Below are 23,168 nucleotides of genomic sequence, written 5' to 3' on the forward strand. Positions count from 1 at the left end.
ATGCAAATTTTTAGTATTACTTAGTTTTAAAAATTAAATAATATCTCCACGAAGAAAAATAACGTATCTGCAATAGCTATGGGACTCTTGTATACCGCTTCCTGTGTACTTGGTTAACAAAAATCTATGGTTTCTATTTATGATATTTTGAAATAAATATTGTAAATGAGAACAAATGTTTATTTACAAAGGGCAACTTTCACAACAATTTGAAGGCATCCCTATATAGCCTTCAAATTACTTAGTGACTGCAAAAGTGCGCGCGCGTGTCACGACAGTGCCGCTGCAACTGCACTTCTATCATATCTAGATATTGCATGAAAATTTACGTCTAATTTAAAGACGAAGAAGTAGTAATTATTAATCAATCAATTTCAAGTGTAATTTACAACAAAAATAATTTGAATTAGCCAAAACTTGCAGAGTATTTTTTCTTTCTTTTATTAAGGCGCTATACGAGCAGTGTTATTGCGAGATAATTCGCGTGATGTCATTTTTGAGATCAAATTGACAGCTCGTGTCAATACCTGCAAGTTAATTCTGACAAAGGAATGTCGGAAAGCTCGATCATCTCCCAACACTTACGGCATTTATAATTTATCATTATAAATATTAAATTTTACAAAATGTTAAATAAAAATAATTTCGTTTTTTAATTAAAACTTTTTTTTAAATTACTTTCTATGTTTATTTATTAACTGTAATATGTCGACTTGAATGACTTTAATCCAAAGTTATGAACAAATAAAAATTTTGACGTTTGTCATTGACAACGTTCGGAAATAGTCGTTGTATCAAAATTTTCCCGCCGTTCAAGTTCAAGTCAGTCTAGTTAGATTTAAAAAATTTGTAACTGCAAAATAAATTTTCGAAAAGATATCGTGTAACGTGATAGGAATCGAAAAGACGTCATTATAATCCATTTGATATATCCTCCGTGATCTAAAACCCTTTGGGGGGGCTACTATAATACAGAATAGCTTTTACACGTGTCCATAAATAATCTTCAAAGCTCTGGTTTCCTAACGAAGTGGTGACGTCATTTCATATAACTTGGTTTCCTAGAGATCGTCACCGTGACTCAATTTACATTCCTAAGGAACAGACTAGACGACCACGATGGCCCAATGGGTTATAATGTAGGCGCTGAATGAGGAGGTCCCGGATTCGATTCCCGGTAGGACCAAAGTTGGAAATTGAACTTTTGTAAATTGGTTTTGGTCTGCAATTCCGTTACTCTAGCACTTATAGTACATACAGGAAATTCCGTAGTTTGAGACCCAATCCCGTAATTTTTTTGAAACCACTAGTCATTGCATCGAGTATATAACCAGAAATAGAGACTAAATAGGGGCCACTCGTCATGGCAACTTATCAGGCAAATGGGCCTTATATCACTTTTAAATATCAACTCTCGTATGCGCTAAAATCACAAATTAGAAAGCTCAAATAGTACAGAGCCAACAACTGACCAGTGTGTACTCCTTATATTCCACAAATATCCTGTATTTATTGTAATAAAGATAATATCTCTAACAATGGGCCCTCCATGTTCCGTTCGGTGGTGTGGGGAAAAACAACAAAACATCTAATTACATAGCAAACGGAATCACATTTCATCGGTAATTAAATACGTAATTTCGCATCCATTATCGCAAAGCTCAAGGTAAACTGGTCGGTTTGAGGCGAAACAAGTCACCGTAATGATTTGGCAGAATAGTTTTCAAACAAATTAAATGACATTTCGTCACTATTCCTGGTTATATACTCGATGGGTCATTGTAATGATGAGACTATATTGTAGTTATTACAATATTTGTTATTCTTCTAAAATCTGTCAGTGGAATGGCAGTGATGACATTCGTTCATTTCGTCACATGCCTTACTAAAGATACCATGAAAATTATTACTAAATATTTAGTCTTGTTTAATCAGCAATTTAGTCTTCAAATTAGATACTATAATATCAGTAGATTGCCTGCCATCCAATCGCTTTGAATAGCAGGATACTAGAAAAATGCAATTTCAAACAACTATTTTGAGGACTTCAAAAATACAAGGAGTACAAAGTCGCGTTGTTTATAAAAAATCCCCTTTATACAATTAATGAGTATTTCGAATTGTTTTCTTGATTTTGATCCACAAAATTAAGTGGCAAACAGAATTGATATATCGACTATGAACTGGCAACCGGTACTATCTTCATTTTGACAACTTAACACGATGAAGAAAAAATTGTTTGCGTCATTAATATAGCATCTGGTTTATTAAATAAAAATACGCAGTGTATGTGTAGTAAAAATATAAATACGTAATTTTTACTACGTATTTTTATTTGATAAATCAGATGCTATATAAAGGATGATTTGATGTAAATTGTGTAAACACTAAATTGTAAGTAGATTTCTTTGACATAGATATTGTTTAATTTAAACAATTAAGTGACTTTTTTTAGAGGTTAAGTTCTGGAGTGTTTTAAAAGATCCAAAAATTGTACCTTGTCGTACTAAATGTTGCGTGATGGGACTTGGTGAATAAATATTATTATTATTATTATTAAAATTAGCAGACTTGCGAATCAAGCAATTGGTGTGATTGTCCGGAAACTGTACACAGCGTAATTACTTTTGTCAATTGTGCAATGCACAAACTAGATACGATATGGTAGATGCTTGAATTCTCGAGAAGACGCACGAGCTGTTTTTTGACCAATATCTAGTTTGTACTTTAAACAATTGACATAGACTTTTCTACGCTATGGTAGCGGTGCCGGCCATCCTTTAGTGACGTCATTGAACGTGATTTAGCACCGCTATGGAAGGAAACCAGAACGTTAAAGAGGTTATAATCGCCCCCTGACACACCAGGATATTTATTATACTCCGTCCAACCTTTTATTTCACTTTTGACAGCTCGAATTCTAATTAGTGATGCCCTAATGAATTTCCGATTCCATTTTTTATGACAATCGATTAAGTCGTGAATGTGAGTGGCTTCAAAAAAGAAGATATTGTCTGATTGGGATCGTGGTGTTGCGTTTGACAATTTGTGTACTCAATAATTAATGTTAATAAGGATTCCAGTGATGATTCTCGTTCATTTATCAAGTTGCACAATCTTCGTTACATAATCTGTTTCTGACTCGATAAATATCGGAGCTAAAGAGCACGTCGCTTCACTAAAATTAAAAAAGAAAAGGAAGTATTGCATAAACGGTTGGACGGAGTATACGTGAATGAATTGTAGAGAAATCGAGATTCCATTTAATAAGGCCTGTGTTCTACGGTGTACTATAACCGACTGATATCATTATTATAAAGGCCCAATAAAAATTCACAACATTGAACATACTAGCCGAATAATACTTTGTTTAGTTCCCCCCCAATATACAGGAAGGCGATTTTCCCCTTTCCCTAATTACAAACCTAGGCCCCCCCTTAGGGCAAATACGCACTATACATAGACATTCTTGTTAATCAAAATAGTCACAATCTAGGTAACTCAATAAAGGGGCGAACACCCCCTTAAAGTTTACATATCACTCTTTAGGGGCGAGTTTTGGGCAAGCATTTTGTTCTTAATTATATAATCTTCAATTCGTGGTTAAAAGTAAAATTTTATAAAAAGAAAGAAAGAGAATCTCCCATAAAGGCCAACATATTTAAAAAGCCTAAAGGTAGACAAAAAAAATGAAACTCGTATTTATATCTTTGTTTCAAGAGGAACATCTCAATCTTCAAAAACTGATCACTGTTTTTATATTTTATGGCCTTCTCTAAAAAACAATCTAATGTAGAAGGCATGGAACATGGAGCCCTATGTTCTGTTGTGTACCGATGCCGATAATACAAAGAAATATGGTCAAACCGATTTAGTTTGCCTGCAGACTCTGATCACATTATATATATAAAAAAAAAAGATTAATTAGATTTTTACGGAATCAAATTTTACACAATTAAAAAAAAATGCCGCCAAATCACCCTTTAAAAGTCGTTCTTTTTTAAATTACATTAAAAATGGACAATGCTTGTCCAAGCGTCATTACTTATTGCCACGTATTTTCCAAGAAACTTACCTCTCTCCAAAGTTAGTCTTAAAATTCAAAATTGACAGTCTAAATGTCAAGTTTCGAATAGGAGATTTGTCAAGGCAGTAGGAGAGTGTCAAATGTAGTAAACTTTTAAACTCCATACCACTCATTACACAGCGAGCGGCAGGATGGTTTGCCATAGCAACATTTAAAGAGCTTTCAAGTTATGCCCTTTATGTGTTAGAGCAAAACTTTGACATGCAATTTTGTCACATACTTGGGGACCTTCCACTAATAAGGGCTATGGAGTTATATTACATAATTAATAACATCGATAGCTTTTTAGAGATGGTTTAAAAAGAAGGCCGACCTCAACTCACAACAAAAAAAATACCACACTCTGAAATGCAGGAATTATTGCATTGTGTTTTGTTCTATGTTTTTTATGTCTATTTAGAAAAAAAAAAACTAATAATAAGAAAATTACAAGTAACTTTTTTCAATTTCTTGATTTTGACTTTTCATTCCATGGGATGTCAGAGAGAGTTATTATCGACTCTGGGTGTTTTATACGATGTGATATCAGTTATGTAATACAACCCTTAGAAATGTATTCAAAGTACTTGATTTAATTGCTAAGTCACAGTGAAAACGATTTAAAATTGTCCTCCTTTACAGAGAAGGTAGCCGTCGAATAATGTTAATACTAGAGAGGGAAATCACCCCTAACTGAGGAGGTAATTAGGTCTTAATTCTCTTATAAAGGCGAGATACGTTTTTAGATTAAATATTGCATCCCCCGTGATTAATATTAAATTAATTAAATTAATTAACGTGGTGAATATTTGGGATTATCCGGTGCATAAGTGAAACTTCTCAATTCATAAGATACGCCATTTTGATTTTCGTATCCTATTTCCTTCATTTTGTTCTCCGAATCGAATTCGCTGCAACCGCCAAAAACTCTATTCGGAGTGCGATTAAACGAACACGACGGTCCTGGATTGTAATTGGTCGTATCCGAGTTCTGGTTGGTTGTCGATGACGCGACTGGAGTCTGATTGGTCGACAACGGTCTGAATAGAGCGGAATGTGCCGTAGCGGTATCCAAATCGGCTTTTCTTGAAACGATGATACGTATATCGGTGTGAAGATAAAGTTTACCGGATTTTGACGTCATGAATCTGAAATTAAAGTATTTTTTAGCATTAAAAAAGACATATTATTTTTTTAATATAAACCAAATGACGAGACGAACATACAGTGCACCTGGTGGTAAGTGACACGTCTATTCATAACAGTTGCAGTGCCACTCAGAGTTTTAAATCGCAAAGATCTTACATAAATTGCCAAGTCCAATGTGCCTGTAATATCACCAGCGTCCTTACCCTGCTTGGCGGCAGAAACCCATTACCAGTTAGCTACCTTGGACTCGGTGGAGCGAAAAGAAAAGGGACTTATTAACAACAATTCTCTTGTGGAGTCGAAGCTACAAAATCTCGACCATCGCAGAGAAGTAGCCTGCTTGTCGGTTTTCTATCGGATACAATTCGGGGAGTGTGCGCTGGAACTTTTCTTCTTTAGTTCCACCCTCACCGTTCCTCTCCTTCGGTCGACTAGAAGGTCCGGAGCACTCCATCCTTATGTCGTTGATACACCACCTATTCGCACTAAGCGCTTTGCTTCTTCCTTTCTGATGCGTACGGCAAATGGAATGCTCTACTACTAATCTGTATTTCCCGAAAAGTACAATTTGGGGCTATTCAAGGTTAGAGTGAATAGGCTTTTTTTAGGCACACGCGTCCCATCGTTGCTTAACATCACGTGAGATTGTGGCCAAGCGTGTGTTTACTATATATTAAAAAAAACAGGTAAGGCGGCAGTACTTCCCTGGACGTACTCTTCCACCATGAGCTCTACTGCTAGTAAATTCTTTCATTTTGTAATTAATATTTGAAGATCGAGCTTGACCTACACACTGTATTTAATTTAGACAAACAATAACAATGAAATTTTTTAGTAACAGTACAATATCCTTGAGAAATCTGTAACACTCACCTAAGATGTATTAAATATCGCAACCATTTGTGCAGGTGGTGAGGTGATGGTGGTGGCGCGTTCGCAGGCATGTACAGTGTCCGCTGCCTCAAAAATGTCCTGGCGTTCGGTGGCATGCATGTCAGGTTGTACAACACAACGAACATCTTCACGAGGGTGCCGTGTGGGTTGAACAGGGACACCTGGATCGTGCCCGAATGGGCTACGCGGTAGCCGCCGGAGCCCAGGTTTATGTGACCCTGGAAACGGATACATTAATATTTTTTTGATGTATAAATAAAAATGTTAGTGTGTTAAATAAAAATCTTAGTTTATTCACCACTGCTAGGGTTGGCTGGAAGAGATCTCTTCTAGAGATAATCTCACTTTTGTATATGTCCTTTGTAACTTGTAATTTTCAATATCATTTATTTGTGCAATAAAGAATTATTTATGTAATAAAATTCAATATGTGAAACGATAATAAAAAAAAGTATTTCATTGATATATTGAAATGAAAAGACATGCCATTTGGCACTTTTTTTTTCAATTAACTTGTCAGAAAAATCTTGTTGAAATGATGCCGTGTAGCGTGATATAACTGGTGGAGCGCGTTCCCAAAATATCGTGACGACAGATAGTCGTGCAGTTTAAAGTGTCGTGGCTTGTGTATTTACATGAAGTTGTTCACATATAGTAAAACACGATCAACTGTCGTTCACGACTCTTTTGACGTTACGACGCGACTGTCGTGACAATGGGAAGAGCTAGAACGACAGTCGTCTGACGATAAACAAAACGTCACTGGAAACATGTGACGACAGCTACACTACAAATTTTCTAGGATGATCCCTGTGATACCTCACAAAATTCTACATAATATAACCTTGTAACGACGTCCACTAACTTACGTATTTTATAAACTATTTTTATAAGTCTCGCTTTTAAGTGAATAAAGTTTGTTTAAACAAATACCTAAAATTAAGTAAAAGTAACACCAAATTAGTGAGAAATGAGCAGAGAAACAATTTTTTCTTGAAAAATTAATATCTAAAAAATAATTATATTTACGACACCGTACAAAGTTACTTCATTAGACTGCATTTGCTAGAGATGAGGTATATCGATAAAGTTTTCGATGATTTAATGAATATATAGTGCGTAGAAGAGTTTAATCTATTAGGTAATTAGTTATATGATATTAATCGACATTATGAGTCTCTTTAGTAAAATATCAATTGAAATAGCATTTGAATTAGTTGGGTGTGTTATGCCTTCAATGCAATACAAAACATTTCATACATCTATACAACAGGCAGGAGGGGTCCATTATTTTGTTTCTCGCGATCAATATAATCACGTAGACGCACTACAAGTTACCGCACTTGACTGTTGAGGACAATCTTTTTGAGTCTTTTCAGCATGGCTAAACAACAACAGCCAAATCAAACTAAGCAAACTAAAAGTCAACAAATAAAAACAACAAAGACAAATAACTTTAGCAGAAAACACAACAGGGAACAATAAAATAATAATAATAATAATAATAATAAATTCTTTATTTAAACAGAAAAGTTACATGTCATTGTAGGCCCTGGCTTCCGAGCTAGGTTCAAAGACCTGTGTTACGGAAATCAGTGTCTTCTCATAATGAGTGACACTTATTTATTTCTGGCAGCAAAATACGTGGTCATACAATGTGTCAGCCATTGACTTACAATTATATGAACGTCGGGTCCGCGCTAAAAAGTGTCCGAACTTATAGTGCGTTAAAATCGTATACAGAGCGTCATTCACGCTTTAGTCTTCGTTTGTTCGGCTGACAACGAAGCAAGCAAAATTAGACAGTACTGCGATGACATTACAATTTAAATTCAACGTTTTAGCTTTTTCATATTCCTTTACATGTCACTACGTTTCAATAGGTTGACTTGGGACATTTTTTTCGTGGTTTGTGTATTAGACCCGTCGTCCATTTATTTGTAAGTGAATGGTGGCACTCGAAATAAAATAAATACTATTGACATTAAATACATACATGTCAAGATCAATATTAAAAGTATTCTTGAACAATTTCATAGATTTCAGGTCGATATAATTGGTTGTATATGCAATTATCCTTATTTTTCGCCTATCCCTGGCGATGACTATTAAATCATAAACAAAAACTGCATTTACATTTAATTTATTTCTTCTCCGGTATCTACTTCATAGAAATATCGGATAAAATAAATATTATGTATACACAATTCATGGGAATTAATTATTTTAAAAACCCAATTTTTTTAAACCGTAATATTATACAAGGCTGTATAAAAGAGAACATTTGCTTCAAAAATCAATTAAACCAAAAATCTATCAACTTTACCTCATCCCTATGACACAGTGTCACAGGGATCATCCTAAAAAAATTGTAGTATAATCGTAGCTTCAAACTGTCGTACAAACGACAAGGCGGTTGCCGTGAACCGAAAAATTGTCCTCACGATCTAGTGAGAACAACTAGACGACACGGTCCCAACAGACAGTCGTAATATACGATAAATAAAACGTTACGACATAATGGAAACCGAATTACGAATTACCGAGAATTACGTAAACTGTAACTCCTCCCGCACCGCGCAGCTAAAATCTGTTCCAATTCATTTTAAACGAAATGTAAACACTACGGTTTGGTTGAATTTCTAAAGTAATTACTCAGTACATCGAATAAGTAACACTTTCACGCATATTTCGAAGATTTTGCCCTGATATGTCATCACTTTTTCCACCAATATTCATTTGAATAACATCGTATTTGAAAAAGGGTAGTCAAAAAGTGAGGTTATTTTTTAATTAAAGACGTATGAATAGTCTATGGTTGGTACGAAAAAAAACATTCAGTTCATTCAATTAAAGTTTTTGTAATCGATTAGTAAATCGAAAATTTCAATCGCAATTTAAAATAAGAATTTCGGAAATTTTAAATAATATGCTTTTATGGGTTATGTATTGAAAACCGCTAGTACGACTCAACAAAACAAATTAATTAATGATTTGTGGTTGGCAGTAAAATTGGTACTAAACCGTCTAAGGTCGGATTAGTGACTTGTTTGTTTACTTTTTGTTTAAAATGGATTGAAACGAAGTATGCCTAAGGAATCGACTCAGTTAAGTGGTAGGTCTGTAGCTTTTATTAATAAATGTGTTTTTTTAGTTTTTTATAGTGACTTTTTAAGAAAAGTAGTAACAGTCATAACATTAATACGAGGAATAAAAATAAACTAGCTGTTCTTGATAGTATGTATACGCTTCTATAATAAGATATATAGAAGGGTGATATTCAAAATTGGCTATTGAAGAGGTATAAACTATAGTGAACCAAAAATTTTATTCAAAGGTTAGGTTACTACCAGTGTGACAAAAATTCGTGGCAGTGACCCGTTTAGCTCTTGCAGGTAATCTCGATCTAATATGTTTAAATTAAATATTGTAATGATAAATATATTCAAAGGTATATTTACAAAGAGCATTCCCTAGAGTTTCTTGCTCATTCTTCTCGGGGTTGTGCCTTACGAATGAGCAGTAGAGTTTAATTGATATGACGATTTAGTCAATTGCAACACTCATTGCAAGTGATTAAAAATGTAATCTCACACAGACATTAGGGAATTTTACAAATTTCTTAATAAACTTACCATATAAGGCGCATTGGTGCCACCCGGGGCGTAAAAGAACACAGTGACCGGCAGTCGTTTATGAGGGGGGCAGAAAGCCCCAGAAGCGCCTAGCTCAGCAGTAAATCCGTGTACGGTAGCTACTGGTTCCAAGCGGCCTTTAAGAGCTGATTCTTCGAAGCTCCCTGGAAGACATTTAATATGGAATTATGGATCCAAAAAATACTGTATTAGGTTCTTGAAACCGGAACAAAGAGCCAACGACACTTATAAGTTATTAATAAAAACACCAACTCACCAAGCAGTCCAGTGCTGGGTCCAATCCTCAACTTGGGTGTGGTTTCCTTCTTCATCGGTGGAGTCCTTGCACGAGGGGGCGCCGTCACGACCGGTGGAGAGGGGGTTGGTCGGGGAGCGGGAGATGCAGGTGAGGATGGACCGGCGGTCGGCGATGGAGGGGATATAGGGTGAAAAAGAGCACTGTAAAAGAGGATAATGTTTTTTTCAGCTTGACTGTGACAAATTACAAGTTTAGCAGATTTGTTTTAGTCTATTGGTATGTGAGTATAAGTTGGGGAGCTAATATTGGGTCTTGTAGGACACTACTAACACTTCGAGATAAACTGATTGTTAATTTAGCTAATGAGCACATCATAGATGCAATGTTTTACATTTTCTATTATATACGTTAAATTTTCTATTTTACTTTAGACTATTATATAAAATTTTTGATCTAATAAATTAATGATAACATTATCAAACGCTTTCAGCAAATCAAAAACTATTATATGGTCTCTCTAATGAAAAAATATTCAATATTCTACTTATTACCTCTTAATCCCAGATATTCCGTTAATCGAATCGTCAAAATCAAAACAGTTATTGCCTCTTCGTAATGGTGCAGGACTGGACGTCAGGGGTAACCCAGTCTTGGTATGAAACACCATAGAAGCTGCTGAGTCAAATCTCCAACGAAACCTATCCATTTCAGAAGGAGACGGTACTTGATTATCTTTATTTTCTGAATCTTTAGTCTTATCGGAATTGAGATCCAAAGCTCCTGATTTAATATTGTTGAGATCAGATTGCAAAGACTTATGATTTCGTTCATAGAATTTAAAGCAATTTTGATCGATTTCTTTAGGCGATTCCATATCACAACGATCAATAGTACCATAGTCACATTTCTCGTACATAACATAGTCATCTTCGTTAATAGAATATGTTTTTTGTCTCTTGGACTCTTTAAGGGCAGAGAACACAGTGTCATCGTTTTTAAGGTGGAGTATCTCCATATCTTTCTCAGTACTGTCTTTCTGAAATCTGTCAGATACAACCTTTTCAATCTTGTCCATGATAGGTAAAAAGCGCCTCAACTTGGGCCGTTTGATCAACTCATTGTTATTACTAAAGCTATCGTCATCTAAACTAGATTTATCACACTTTAAATTACTACTAAGATTATCACATTTGAGCTTTTTATAAGATTTATCCTCGTCTTCAAGCTTCCGCCGGACGCCGTTCTCTGATTCTTTGTCCAAAGACGCAAGGTTGTAATTGCCTTCGGACCTGACCATTCTACACTCGTCACACTTCATGTTTATCTTAGTGCCGCACTGGCAAGCGAGATCCTCCGTTTGAGTGGATACAGATACAGTTTTCTTGAACTCCGCTGGTGGTATACTAACGGAATCAACGAATGGAGACCGGGTCTCTACTCTACTTGCCGGCAAAGTCAAATAAGTCTGGTTCCTATAGCAGCCTATAGCTCTGAACCTGTCAAATCTAGCTGCCTGCAATATTGGTATCGAAGTGTGAGTCTTCTCTGTCTTGTGCAAGCCATCTCCCTCTGAAGAGGTGCTATCACAGAGTTTTTTCAACTTAATCTCTTTTCGCAACCGTCTTTTGTATTTAGCTATCTCTTTCAACCTTCGTTCGTCTAACTTCTTCGGTTCTTGACTTAAGCTAATGGAAGATCTGTTGCCGTCCGATTCCTCATCACAGTTACATTTATGCTTCCCATTCTCACTGCATGTTGTATGCATTCTATCGTCAACTATGTCCTTCTTTTCCTCTGTAGAATAGATATATTCTGTAGACCCTGGATTAGAAATTATGGACAAACGTCGACTTGTACTGCAATGGGAGTTGGTGTTAATCGTACCAGAGAATTCGTACTTGTTAGCTAAAGTGAGATCATTAAGTTTTCCGACCAATTCTTCGTGGACATTGACTGCGATTTCTTTACTCGCTCTACGTTTTTGACAAGTGCATTTGACAGCTGGTATGTCGTCAATCCTTGGTAAACTTTCGAGCAGAACTTTAAGATAGGTGTTATTGCCAATGTCAGTGACAGGAAAAGTATGGTCGGTAGGTGGTCTAGTGAATTCGGCCATCTTGTAACTCTCGCCTGGTATCTTTATGGAGTAGACGATGTTGAGATTTCGTTCTTCGTTTGCTGGATCGGTCTCATCACAATTGGATTCGAGTTTCTTGTAGTTACATGTTTCGCGGCTTAGCTTCCTCCTGGAAAATAGAGTCCATGCTTAAATATATTCGATTCTAGTAAAATCCCCTAAAAGTAAATTCCCTGTTCTATACGTATCAAAATATGGAAATTCGCTCACGCAAATCCAATATAGGAATGAGAGGTCTAAATTGGTCCTTTCAGGAATCGAGGATGCCGAGAGTTACTCATAAAACATTAGTTCTAATAACAGCGAAATATAACGTCACGATCTAGACCCTAGTCTGACATACTATAACGGGATATTGTTCCAGACGGTCTGATATTGCTGCGGGCTTGGGATACGTCCTTGAAACTGCTGTCAAACTTAATACAGTCCATAACAGATCTGTCTAGTGTAAGACTTCGGTCGGATAGTTTATTTTTTAAAATAATAGTATTATACCTGCGCTCAGCGCGATCCTCTGTCTTTATAAGCCGAGTCAGCCAAGCCGACAACTGGGAGAAGTGAAGCTGGGACCTGACCGCGTTCAGGAGCCATTGCGACGTTATGAATGCCGGGGTGTCGTGGGGCCTGCAAGAACACACATATTTTGCGTCATCTATTAAACTGAATTAATAGTAAATCATTACGAACTTCTAATTTGCAATTGAAGAAATTTACAATGACAAAACATTGCTGAATGAGACATTTTAAACTTTAATAATCGTTTATCGCACCTTGATATACGGTAAGCCGTTATTTATCACGCTGCTCAAATACACAATGGTTATAATTAGATAATCTTAGCACATCGAGTATATAACCAGAAATAGAGACGAAATGTCATTTAATTCGTTTGAAAACTATTCTGCCATATCATTACTGTGACAACTGCGCTCCGATTGGCTAGCCCGAGTTCGAAACAATTGACGGGTGTCGTCAACTGTTTCACTTCAAATCGACCAGTTAACTTGAGCTTTACTATAATGGACGAAAATTGCAAAATTACATATTTAATTACCGATTAAACTTGATTCCGTTTGTTTTGTAATTCGATGTTTTGCTGTTTTTCCGACACCACCGAATAGAACAGCACGGCATTGTTAGAGATATTATCTTTATTATAATAAATACAGAATATTTTTTGGAATATACGGAGACGTACACACCGGTCAGTAGTTGGCCTGTCTATATTTCAGTGCAAACGGGAAATTGATATTCATAAAAGCTGTATCGCTAATGTGTTACCAGGAATATATGGCCCTTATTTCGTCTCTATTTCTGATTATATACTCGATGTCTTAGCACGATCAACTCATGAATCTCATTCATGGCAGCACGAGTCTCCTAGTTGGGGACTTCACACATCTTAAAAATAAAAAACTAAAAATAATAAGACCTTTATTTATCCACAAAACGTAGGAAACACAATAGGTACTTAAAAACCTACAATAAAAAATACAATTGAGTAATGTGGACAAAAAGGTTAAAGACTCAGCTTTGCTGATTTTCAATCTTCACCTGTAGCTTGCTGTTCGCTTGCTGCACCAAGCCAAAATGCCGTAATATATAAGCCAATATAATAAATAATACCCTCGAAAACTCAGTGTTGCATGAATTTGTAAAAGAACTTACTTGTTGACAATAGGTCGCATGGTCCACCGTTCGAGCAGCAACCCCTTCTGCTGAGTATGTAATTTGTCGTACGTGGCTTCTTCTTCCACTTTGCTCAAAGATGTAAAGCATTCTTTGCAATCAGGGGCTAGCAGTACCTGAAATTTTCATAAAGAAGGCTCGAGTATTTTCTTCATAATTTATTATGATCTATATTCGGAGAGACAATTATTTTTACATGGCAAACATAAAGACGCTATGGATGATGGCGGACCATCCACAAAAGTTCAGAGTGCAAGGGACAAAATTACAACAGTTTTAGTCTTCAGCGTTGTTGATAAAACTTTTCCACGTTCATTTAATTCACGAATATTTACTATCTCTGAAAATAAGACAAGCAAAACAATTAGTAGTACAGCAGTCGTCTGAATTCCATTTTAGAGGCTTACCTCAAATAAAACAATTACATACTTCAGTCCAGAATCGCGTGAATACCTATCCCTACCATTTTCATATTACCTACAGATCCTCTGTCTTCCAGATGCCAGTGGGATTTCTGACTTTGACATTTTGCTGCATTACAGCTTCCCAAGCCAGCCGTACGCAAATCCCATTTCTGATCTCAGCTCTATCCGATATTTCAATCAGCCAAATCATAGCATTTGCAACCCCGAAATAAGCAAAACTAAAGAACTACCACAAAATCTGTATAAAAAAGTCGTTTGCATACATTGTGTCGAAACTATCCCCGCGTATATCCTATCCTGAAATACCTCGATGCAAACGGGGATGTGGTCAGTCCAGAGCGCGTTCACGTGGTTGCTCAGTTGTGCTTCCAGCCCTATTGGAGGTTCTGGTTTGGGCTGGGTATAGATCTGAAACAAGAACGTTGCAATATTTACTTGATGTCTTACGTGAAATATAGCTTAAAGAGTGATATGCGATTCAAGGAACGTGCTATGCTGAAGCCCGCCTAGACAATTGCGTATTTTGTCCTAACAATGACTGTACGCCCTTAATGACTGTACGCCCTTAATGACTGTACGTCCTTAGCTTTAGGTACCACGCCGCGCCCCGCATATTGTTGCAACATTGACGGAACGGCAACAAGAACGCTAAGGACGACTTTGATGTTGAAACAATTTAAATTTACTTATTACGAACGAACGTTTCTATGATGGTCGTGAATTGAGGCATGTACGGCTGTTTATCTTCACGTAAACGGGATCAAGAGAGGAATTTCTTATGTTAAAGAAACTTTTTATTAGATTTCGAATTTTCAATATAATGCCATTTCATAACGGATTATTTAGAGTTTTTATGTATATAAAAGAAAATATTTTAGAGTAAGTAATTTGCAGTGGTGTTGTTCACTTATAATTAGAGATGCGCTGAGTACAAGTATTACCGAATAACCGAGTACCGAATATTACTCGGTTTAACATTTGCCGAGCCGAGTACTCGGCCGAGTTACTCGGTTCATTACAACCGGACCGCGATGATCCTAAAAGTTCCAATGCTCTAAAATTAGACCGATAAGTCAATGAGAGTTTATTGTCGCGAGAGCAGAGTCCTTTCCAATGGTGGGCAGGGCATAAAACAGATATTCAAAACTGGCACAGTTAGCACATGCGGTTATTTTCCGAAGCGGATAATGTGTATGAAGAAAAAAGTATCAGACTATTTATTACTTGAACGCGCAGAAACCCTTGTATTCCTACATCATAACTTGCCTTTGTTAAATTTTAAATATTAATAATGTAAACTTTCCTTTGAAATTACTAAATTGCTACAAATTGTTACAATTGTCTAGAATTTCTACTAACAAATCTCTTTTGATTATTTAAAATATATTGTTGGTTTTACTTTATGTCTATAGCTGTAACGCTTTATTTTAACCGAGTACTCTTCTCATGAACCGAGTTATTCGGCCGAGTGCGAGTAGTAAAAAAACTGACGAGTACACCGAGTACCGATTAGCAAGCGAGTACTCGGCTCGTCTCTGCTTATAACGTTGTCTTTTAAATTTGTTTAAGCTGCTTGTGAAATAAACTTGTGTTTAATAAATAAAATCATTAATTCTTTGCAACTTTTTTATATGAGAACGAAATAATGCGATTCCGAATTTCCATATCACAAAAAACATCCAAAAATATTACAGTCCATTTAAAACTTTATAAGTTATTGTTTTTATATGAACACAACAGGATGATGACGAACCACAACTATTTCCGGCATCGGTTAGGGAACTTACTAGCCGAACAGGAGAAGGAATTTGGCAAGGGCTTGTTACCGCCAATGTGTTCGTGGTTCTCCCGTGAAAGGTAAAACAATTTCGCCATTAATGAGCAATCTACCGCACCATCGACTTACACCAGGTCCATTCAAGGACGTAGGTGTAGATTACGCGGGACCAATAATGTCAGCTAGTCGAAAGTGTTACAGTTTAGTAAAGTATACATTTCTTTGTTTACATGCTTTACAAGTAAAGCTATTCATTTAGAATTGGTAACAGATCTAACGAGTACCAATTATTTACTAACTCTACGTAGATTTATATCTCGTAGAGGCAAACGTTCCGACATATTTTCCGATAACGGAACTTCATTTGTCGGTGTTTACAACGACTTATCTTTTTAGATCTTTGCTCTTTAAAACTCTGTGTGGTACTGCACATGCAATGGACGCACCAGGCGCCCGGCTTGCCCGTCCCGTCAATTAGTACAATTTCTTTACGATATCAAGTGAGCGACACGCTTACCCGTAACATTTGCAGAACCAATCAGAGCTTTAAATGTGAAATACACTGCCACTGCCGTTATTCTGTGGCATAAAATTGACATTACTGCGTTCCGGTTTGAAGAGGGCACAGAACTTCTGGCGTTAATTGATTTTAGATATTCTATGTACTCCGTATACGTGTGCATGTGGCATACGTTTTTAAAGCCTTGTGTAAGCCCGAGCGACACCAACCTCCACGTCCTACTGCCGAAGCAGGACTAAAGCGGACGGTGTGCGAGTTCAAGTATTTCCTTCGTATTATTAAAACAAATACACATTTCGAAAATGTACGGACTATACGTTATAGAAAAGGTGTAGTTTTATTATTATTCAAAAACTGATGACCTTCCGTGAAGTATTTACGCCGTACTAAGGGTTAATTTTGTTTTTCAGACATAACTTCGGATTTTTTTCTTACGACACGACTACAATTAATCGTGTTTCCAAAGAACATGTAGAGTGGATCTTTAAATATCTTAAACATTCATTTCATAAATAAAACAGCAAAGGATCAAATGAAAGCAATCACTCGGCGCAATCTTAAAGATCGGTGACACTAAAGGCACGTGGAGCTTGTCAACTATATGTCTCAGGGCGACGGGCGCACTACCAGCGACCCTTAGATCTTTGCGATTAACGCTGTAAGTGGCAGTGGAACAGGCATGGGTAAAAAAGCCGTCACTTGATACCATAAAAATACTTTGGACTTACTTGGCTGGTGCTTGGCTTAGCATTAGCGGCGAGCAATTTAGCAGCAAGCAGACGGTCGTGAGGATCGCGCGGTGAGGGCGAGCGGGCGCGGATTATCAGGCGACCCAGCTCCAAAAGGAGGTTGGGGCCCGTCGCCGGCGCAGGCACCAGGGTCTCGCAACTGTGCATCTGGAATAGACGAAATTGAGAGCTTAGAATCGTTACTCCATAAAACAACATGTGTGCAATTATTGAATGTCACAATGCTTCACCAGTCCCAGTCAATCGCCAGCTGGGTGAAAGTGGATTTTTTCTAAGTGTACCTTTGTTTAATAATTATATCAAGCTAGTTTTTCACAACAAAATAAAACCTGACATTCAATAAAAATATAAATGTAATTACTTAGGTACAGCTAATAGCGACATCTGTAAAGGTACCTAACTGGGTGACGAAATACTTTCACAAATTACTCATAGATGGCGCTACGGCAAAAAAGTCGTTAAATGTCAAAACGAAGATCTGCAACAAGCACACGGAAAAATTCGTGAGGTCCGTTGGTTCGTTCCGTGGCTTAGTTGGCATAGTGTCTGCCACTGTCTGTTGGTTCGAGTCCAGCCAGATCGAAATGAATTTTTCATAAGTGATTTTTGTTAAATAATGTATACATTTGGCCAACAATAAAGAGGTCAAGCAACTGGCTGTGAGGAGTGAAGGTGACTATACCGACAAAAGCCTGGCTCTTAAATAGGATGGATAGTCGTAGTACTGGGAATATCCCAGTTTAAGACCAAGTCCCTTGCACGGTTATGTGGCACATTATTATTAACGGACTTTAAAAAAAGAAGAGCGTCCCTAATTCGACTGTATTTTTTTAACCGATTTCGACATTCTTTTTTTGTTGCAAAAGACGGTCGTTAGTAGTGGTCCCTAACAAATTTGAACAAAATATTCCACCTATAAAGAGTTTATTTGATTTTGAATAGATGTAATTCCCCAAAGTTTTGAGGTTGGATCTAAAAAAAAAAAAAGTTATACTTTATATTATTATTTAACACAACATAGCTGTTATCGCATCAATCCAAGCTCTATGGTTTCCATAAATAAAACCCTTCCAGTCACCTACTTAGCCCGCCCGAAACCGTCTCCATTCATGTTCGCAGTTGCCAACACCCGGTTACAAAAATAAAGGCGTTTCACAAACACAGTTAACATATAACCGCGGAGCCGCTAATCTAAATTTTAGGTTTAGTTTTAAGTTTTTTTTTATATAAGATCGTTTTGTCCCACTGCTGGGCATAGGCCTCCCTTCTCTTTTCCCATTGTTCTCGATCTTGGAACAACATCGGGCAAGTCCTTTGAAAAGGGTCGTATTCCAGAACTCTACTCAATGCTCAAGTCAGGACTTGAGTATGGTTTAAAGCACTCGAAATCATACTCAAGTCCCTGCCATTACGGTCGTATTTCCAGTGCTTGTGTTTCCAGTGCAATCCTGACTTGAACATTGAGTAGAGTTCTAGAATACGACCCTAAGAGTCGTATTTTAGAACTCTACTCAATGCTCAAGTCAGGACTTGAGTATGATTCAAAGCACTAGAAATTATACTCTAGTCCTTGCCATTAGGATCGTAATTCCAATGCTTGAAATCATACTCAACTCTGCTCAAATCGTAACTTGAGCATTGAGTACAGTTCTGGAATACGACCCTAAGTCATGTCATGTAACGTGAGCATTACAGCATTGCAATTTGCAACTTAGTCTGTCTGTTTACGTTGAAGTTTATTTATGTATATATATCGCACATGACAACTAACATAGTATTATTTCAAAATAGCTTTAAGTTATATTAATATTACCCATTTAGTTTCAAAGCGACAATGTCGTCCTATCACTTTGATTACTAAATCGTATATGAATGACACATCAATATAGCGAAATTTTGGAGATAAATTATTAATATAACGTAATTTTGAGATAAAATATAACATGATGCAGTTTTTGCGATAATACTATGTTAGTTGTCAAGTGCGATATGTAGTATATGTATGTAGTATATGTAGAGTGTAAACAAATACCTATATCGACACATCCGAAGAAGTGCGATGTGATTATATAGCGAAAAAACAATAAATACGTTACGAAACGTAAAGGTGTTTTGAGAATTTATATATCTTATTTCGTTTCGGAAATATAATATCGAACAACACTCGATCTGACATCCACAGCGAAGAAGAACGGCCGAAACGTACTATGTACTGAGAACAAGTAGCCTTACACATAGAATTTCATAACATAATAAAAAATATTTTAAAAATACACTCTACTCTAAATTAGTCTAAATACTCTACTACACACAGACGTATTCATTTATATTATAATAACTTTATAATAACTTTGACTGCCTCCGTGGCCGAACGGTTGCCATTGACTGCCACGCAGAGGTCCCAGGTTCGATTCCCGGGCCGGGAGAAATGTTTGTATGGCTTACATTTATTTCTCTCGTGAATTTGGGTGCAATTTGTGGTTGTCTATGTGTGTGTCCATGGCACCCGCGACACAGGGTTTCCCTAGTGCGGGGCTATGTTGAGTGTGTGCGTTATTTATTTATTATTATTATTTATAGATCTTTGTTCTACGGGTGAGTCGATATATGCAGGTATTTAATATTATGGTTACATATTATTTCATAATATGATAGTCTAAGTTTTTAATCATGCATTTAAATTTTTATCACTGGCACACTACTTCTCTCTCTGCCTCAAAAGTTGTCTGGAAGATACCGCTCTCAGCGATAAGGCCGCCTTTGCCTACATTAAAATTTAAGTTGTCTACTTTTGTTTTTTTTCGCGTGTGAGCAATCTATCTATTTACAGCGTTCCAGTTTTGAAGAGGTGAAATTACAGGCGCATGAGCGCAATGGCGATAACACAAAGGTCTTTGCGATTTAAAGCTCCGAATGGCACTGCAACTGTTATGGACAGGCGTGTCGCTTACCAGCAGCCGCACTACTTGTTCGTCCCTTCACTTGGTACCATAAAAAAACAAAGTTCTAACAATAAGTGGATTCAACTCTTTCTTGAAGCAATAGAGCTAACCTGAATGTGGGAAGACAGCTCTACAACTACGCTGCAGAAAAAAATAGTCTTTTTTTATAATTACTAATACAAAGAACTTAGAAAAAATCCTTCGAACCGACGTCTCCAAGCAAAATCTTTTTGAAATTCAGAAATAACTGTGATCGATGATTGCGGGTTTCTTTACTAAACCAATTATTTCAGTATTTCTTTGTTTTTACTCTAAAAACTGCAAGTTTAAAGTGTTCTTTGTTTAACAGAAGCAAACTGCAGGGCGTTCCCGGAAATCGGTTAGTAGGTCAAACCAAGGGCGCGATGGCCGTGACACGGCGCTCCCTGCAGTGCCCTCAGTTAGGTACTATAGGAGGGATGAGTAACAGAGAGAGAGGTAAAATTTTCTTTACGGTCTCATTTCAAACTCTGATAAGTTATATTCCCATGTTTAGTTGACGTTTTAGCATAACATCACCAAAAACTGCTCTTTGTGCTTATTACGCTTGTGTAGCCTCTAGTTTGCGATATGGATTACTAATTTGGGGAAATGTTGCTGCAACACATACTATGCCACTATTTAAAACCCAAAAGAAATGTGTCAGGGCCATGTTTGGTGTGGGCCAGCGAAAGTGTTGTGTACTTTACTTTAGGAAACTGGAGATATTAACCCTACCATCGATGTATATTTACGAGGCCTGTGTTTATGTGAAACAAGAAATATAACATAAAGAAATATAACTAAAAAAATCTACCTCAATAATCTCAGTACAGAGTACTAAAAAAAACCGACCTCAAAATACGTGGAAATATGTCTATTTGCTAAGTTTTATGGAAATATCCCCTACTTCGCCACTATACAGGACTTGACACTGGAGATAATAAAAATAGGTTCTCACTACGATACTACACAAAGTATATTGAGAGAAAAACGCCTTGAATTGGAGAAATAGCAAAATCAACCATTAAAGTAATTGCTCCTAAATTAAAGTTAGGCGCTATTTATAAAAATGAATCTTCATGCGTGAACAGCCACCCTTAGAGGTGGATGATTGTCTTCAAAATCAAATGAGACCACTATGGAAGTACCCCCTTTCCAACAAAAAAAGAATCATGAAAATCGGTTTACAAATACCGGAGTTATCGCGTAACATACATACAAAAAAAAAAAAAAAGAAAAAAAAAAAGAACATACAGTCGAATTGAGAACCTCCTTCTTTTTTGAAGTCGGTTAAAAATTAGTGGAATTACATCTATTTGCAAAGTTTTATTGAAATCGGTTACCGGAAAGTGCGCGAAAACGGATTCATCCCCTACTTTGCCACCCATATTGTCTTCAAATTTAAATGGGACTACTACTGAGCAACTGAACAAAAAAAAAGAATCATCCAAATCGGATCATAAATGCTGGGGTTATCGCATAACCTACAAAACAAACCTACAGACGAATTGAGAACCTCCTAATTTGGAATTTTACAGGAAAACGATGTTGGTATGAGCACCCAAATTATTTAATAAATTACCGGATGAAATTGTAAACAATTTAAAATGAAATTGCATGTTTTGTTAGTTATTGAACGCTACTACAATATTGATGGTTTTTTGCTTGACAACATGAAATGTAAAATTTAACTACTGTATATAGATTTAAACACGGAAATATTGTTTCATTTCCTACTGTATATTTTTTACTTCTTTTTTTCTGGTTAAATTCCAATTGTTATTGTTTTTGTTTAAAAAAATTATTGAGTTATTATTATTCACATTCAGAGAACATTAACTGTTAAAAAAAGTATGTAATAATAAATGCTTTAAAAATTACGTAGTTTTCCATTATTTTTCGGCATTTTCACGAAGAAACATAAATAAAACAAGCTGAGTCACGTTGTGAATTCGGAATTATAGTTTAGTGTCAACTGTTAGTATCGCCAAGGAGTGTATAGATGTCGCTGTTATAATTTTAAGAAATAAACATCGCGTATTTTTATTTAACGACAATCGATTTCCTATGTGCTATTAAATAAAACAATAAACAAAACGTTTAAGAGATTTATGTAAATAAATAAGTTCAACTTGACTTTTAATCATTACAAATCAATATGAGTCCGAGTCTGAGTCCGAGTAACTGTTTTAAAATTGCTAAGCTTGACATAAGTGCAATATTACTTTAATGTTAAAGTCGTGTCATAGTACGAATTGAGTGAATGAATAGTCACAAAGCTGCCAATAAAACATCACAATTTTAACATCACAGCTTAGTTTAAGCGCTTCATGGTACGAAAAATCAAATGTAAGGGTAAAGTAACATTGTTTTAAGAAGTTGTAGTAGACCCCCTGAACGTCGAAGAAGGCCCCCTGAACTCTCCGAAAACGTGTGAAAGTGACGAGGCAAGGAGGAGGAGGGTCCACCAGTGCCCACCAGCGGAACGTATAAATGGGTTGAAGGTGAGTTACAGTTGTAGCCGGGGTTTTGAGTACTAAAATAAAAATTCAGTCCTCATCATTTATTGTAAAATAAGAAAAGGAGGAAAGGTAAAGGCGTAAAGGGTGTAACAAAACAAAATAACGGTGTAAACCCAGGTATAATCATATAAAAACACTCCCTACTTAAATAACATTCAGGTTAACAGGTTAGATATGGTAAAAAGGAACTTACTCCAAAAGCGCCTGTATTTTCTACTAATGTTATGCTTTACTTAGGGTACATGATTTTTAATGGTATAACTAGACCCGGATTCAGAACTCTTCGATATTTTAATCGAATCGATGGCCTAAATAAAATTGAACAAAATCCAGATTTTATTAAAATAATAAAAGATTTCCATATTACATTCTTTCTTTGTAAA

General features: G+C 36.4%; 1 protein-coding gene across 1 annotated transcript in view; it reads right to left on the reverse strand.

The window, feature by feature from the left end:
- Positions 1-2,301: 2,301 nt before the first annotated feature.
- LOC113227672 (protein FAM214A) overlaps positions 2,302-23,168 on the reverse strand; it is a 98,270-nt gene continuing 77,403 nt past the window's right edge. Inside the window, exons 2-10 of the mRNA XM_026460643.1 lie at positions 17,280-17,447; positions 14,561-14,662; positions 13,809-13,945; positions 12,636-12,764; positions 10,555-12,249; positions 10,022-10,203; positions 9,745-9,908; positions 6,089-6,327; positions 2,302-5,214 (exon numbers count right to left, since the gene is read on the reverse strand). Of these exons, the coding sequence (XP_026316428.1) occupies positions 4,860-5,214; positions 6,089-6,327; positions 9,745-9,908; positions 10,022-10,203; positions 10,555-12,249; positions 12,636-12,764; positions 13,809-13,945; positions 14,561-14,662; positions 17,280-17,447 (3,171 nt within the window). The 3' untranslated portion in view covers positions 2,302-4,859. The remainder of the gene's footprint in view (positions 5,215-6,088; positions 6,328-9,744; positions 9,909-10,021; positions 10,204-10,554; positions 12,250-12,635; positions 12,765-13,808; positions 13,946-14,560; positions 14,663-17,279; positions 17,448-23,168) is intronic.

The sequence above is a fragment of the Hyposmocoma kahamanoa genome, unplaced genomic scaffold (assembly GCF_003589595.1).
Source record: "Hyposmocoma kahamanoa isolate Upper Pololo Valley unplaced genomic scaffold, ASM358959v1 213, whole genome shotgun sequence".
Taxonomy (NCBI): Eukaryota; Metazoa; Arthropoda; class Insecta; order Lepidoptera; family Cosmopterigidae; genus Hyposmocoma; species Hyposmocoma kahamanoa.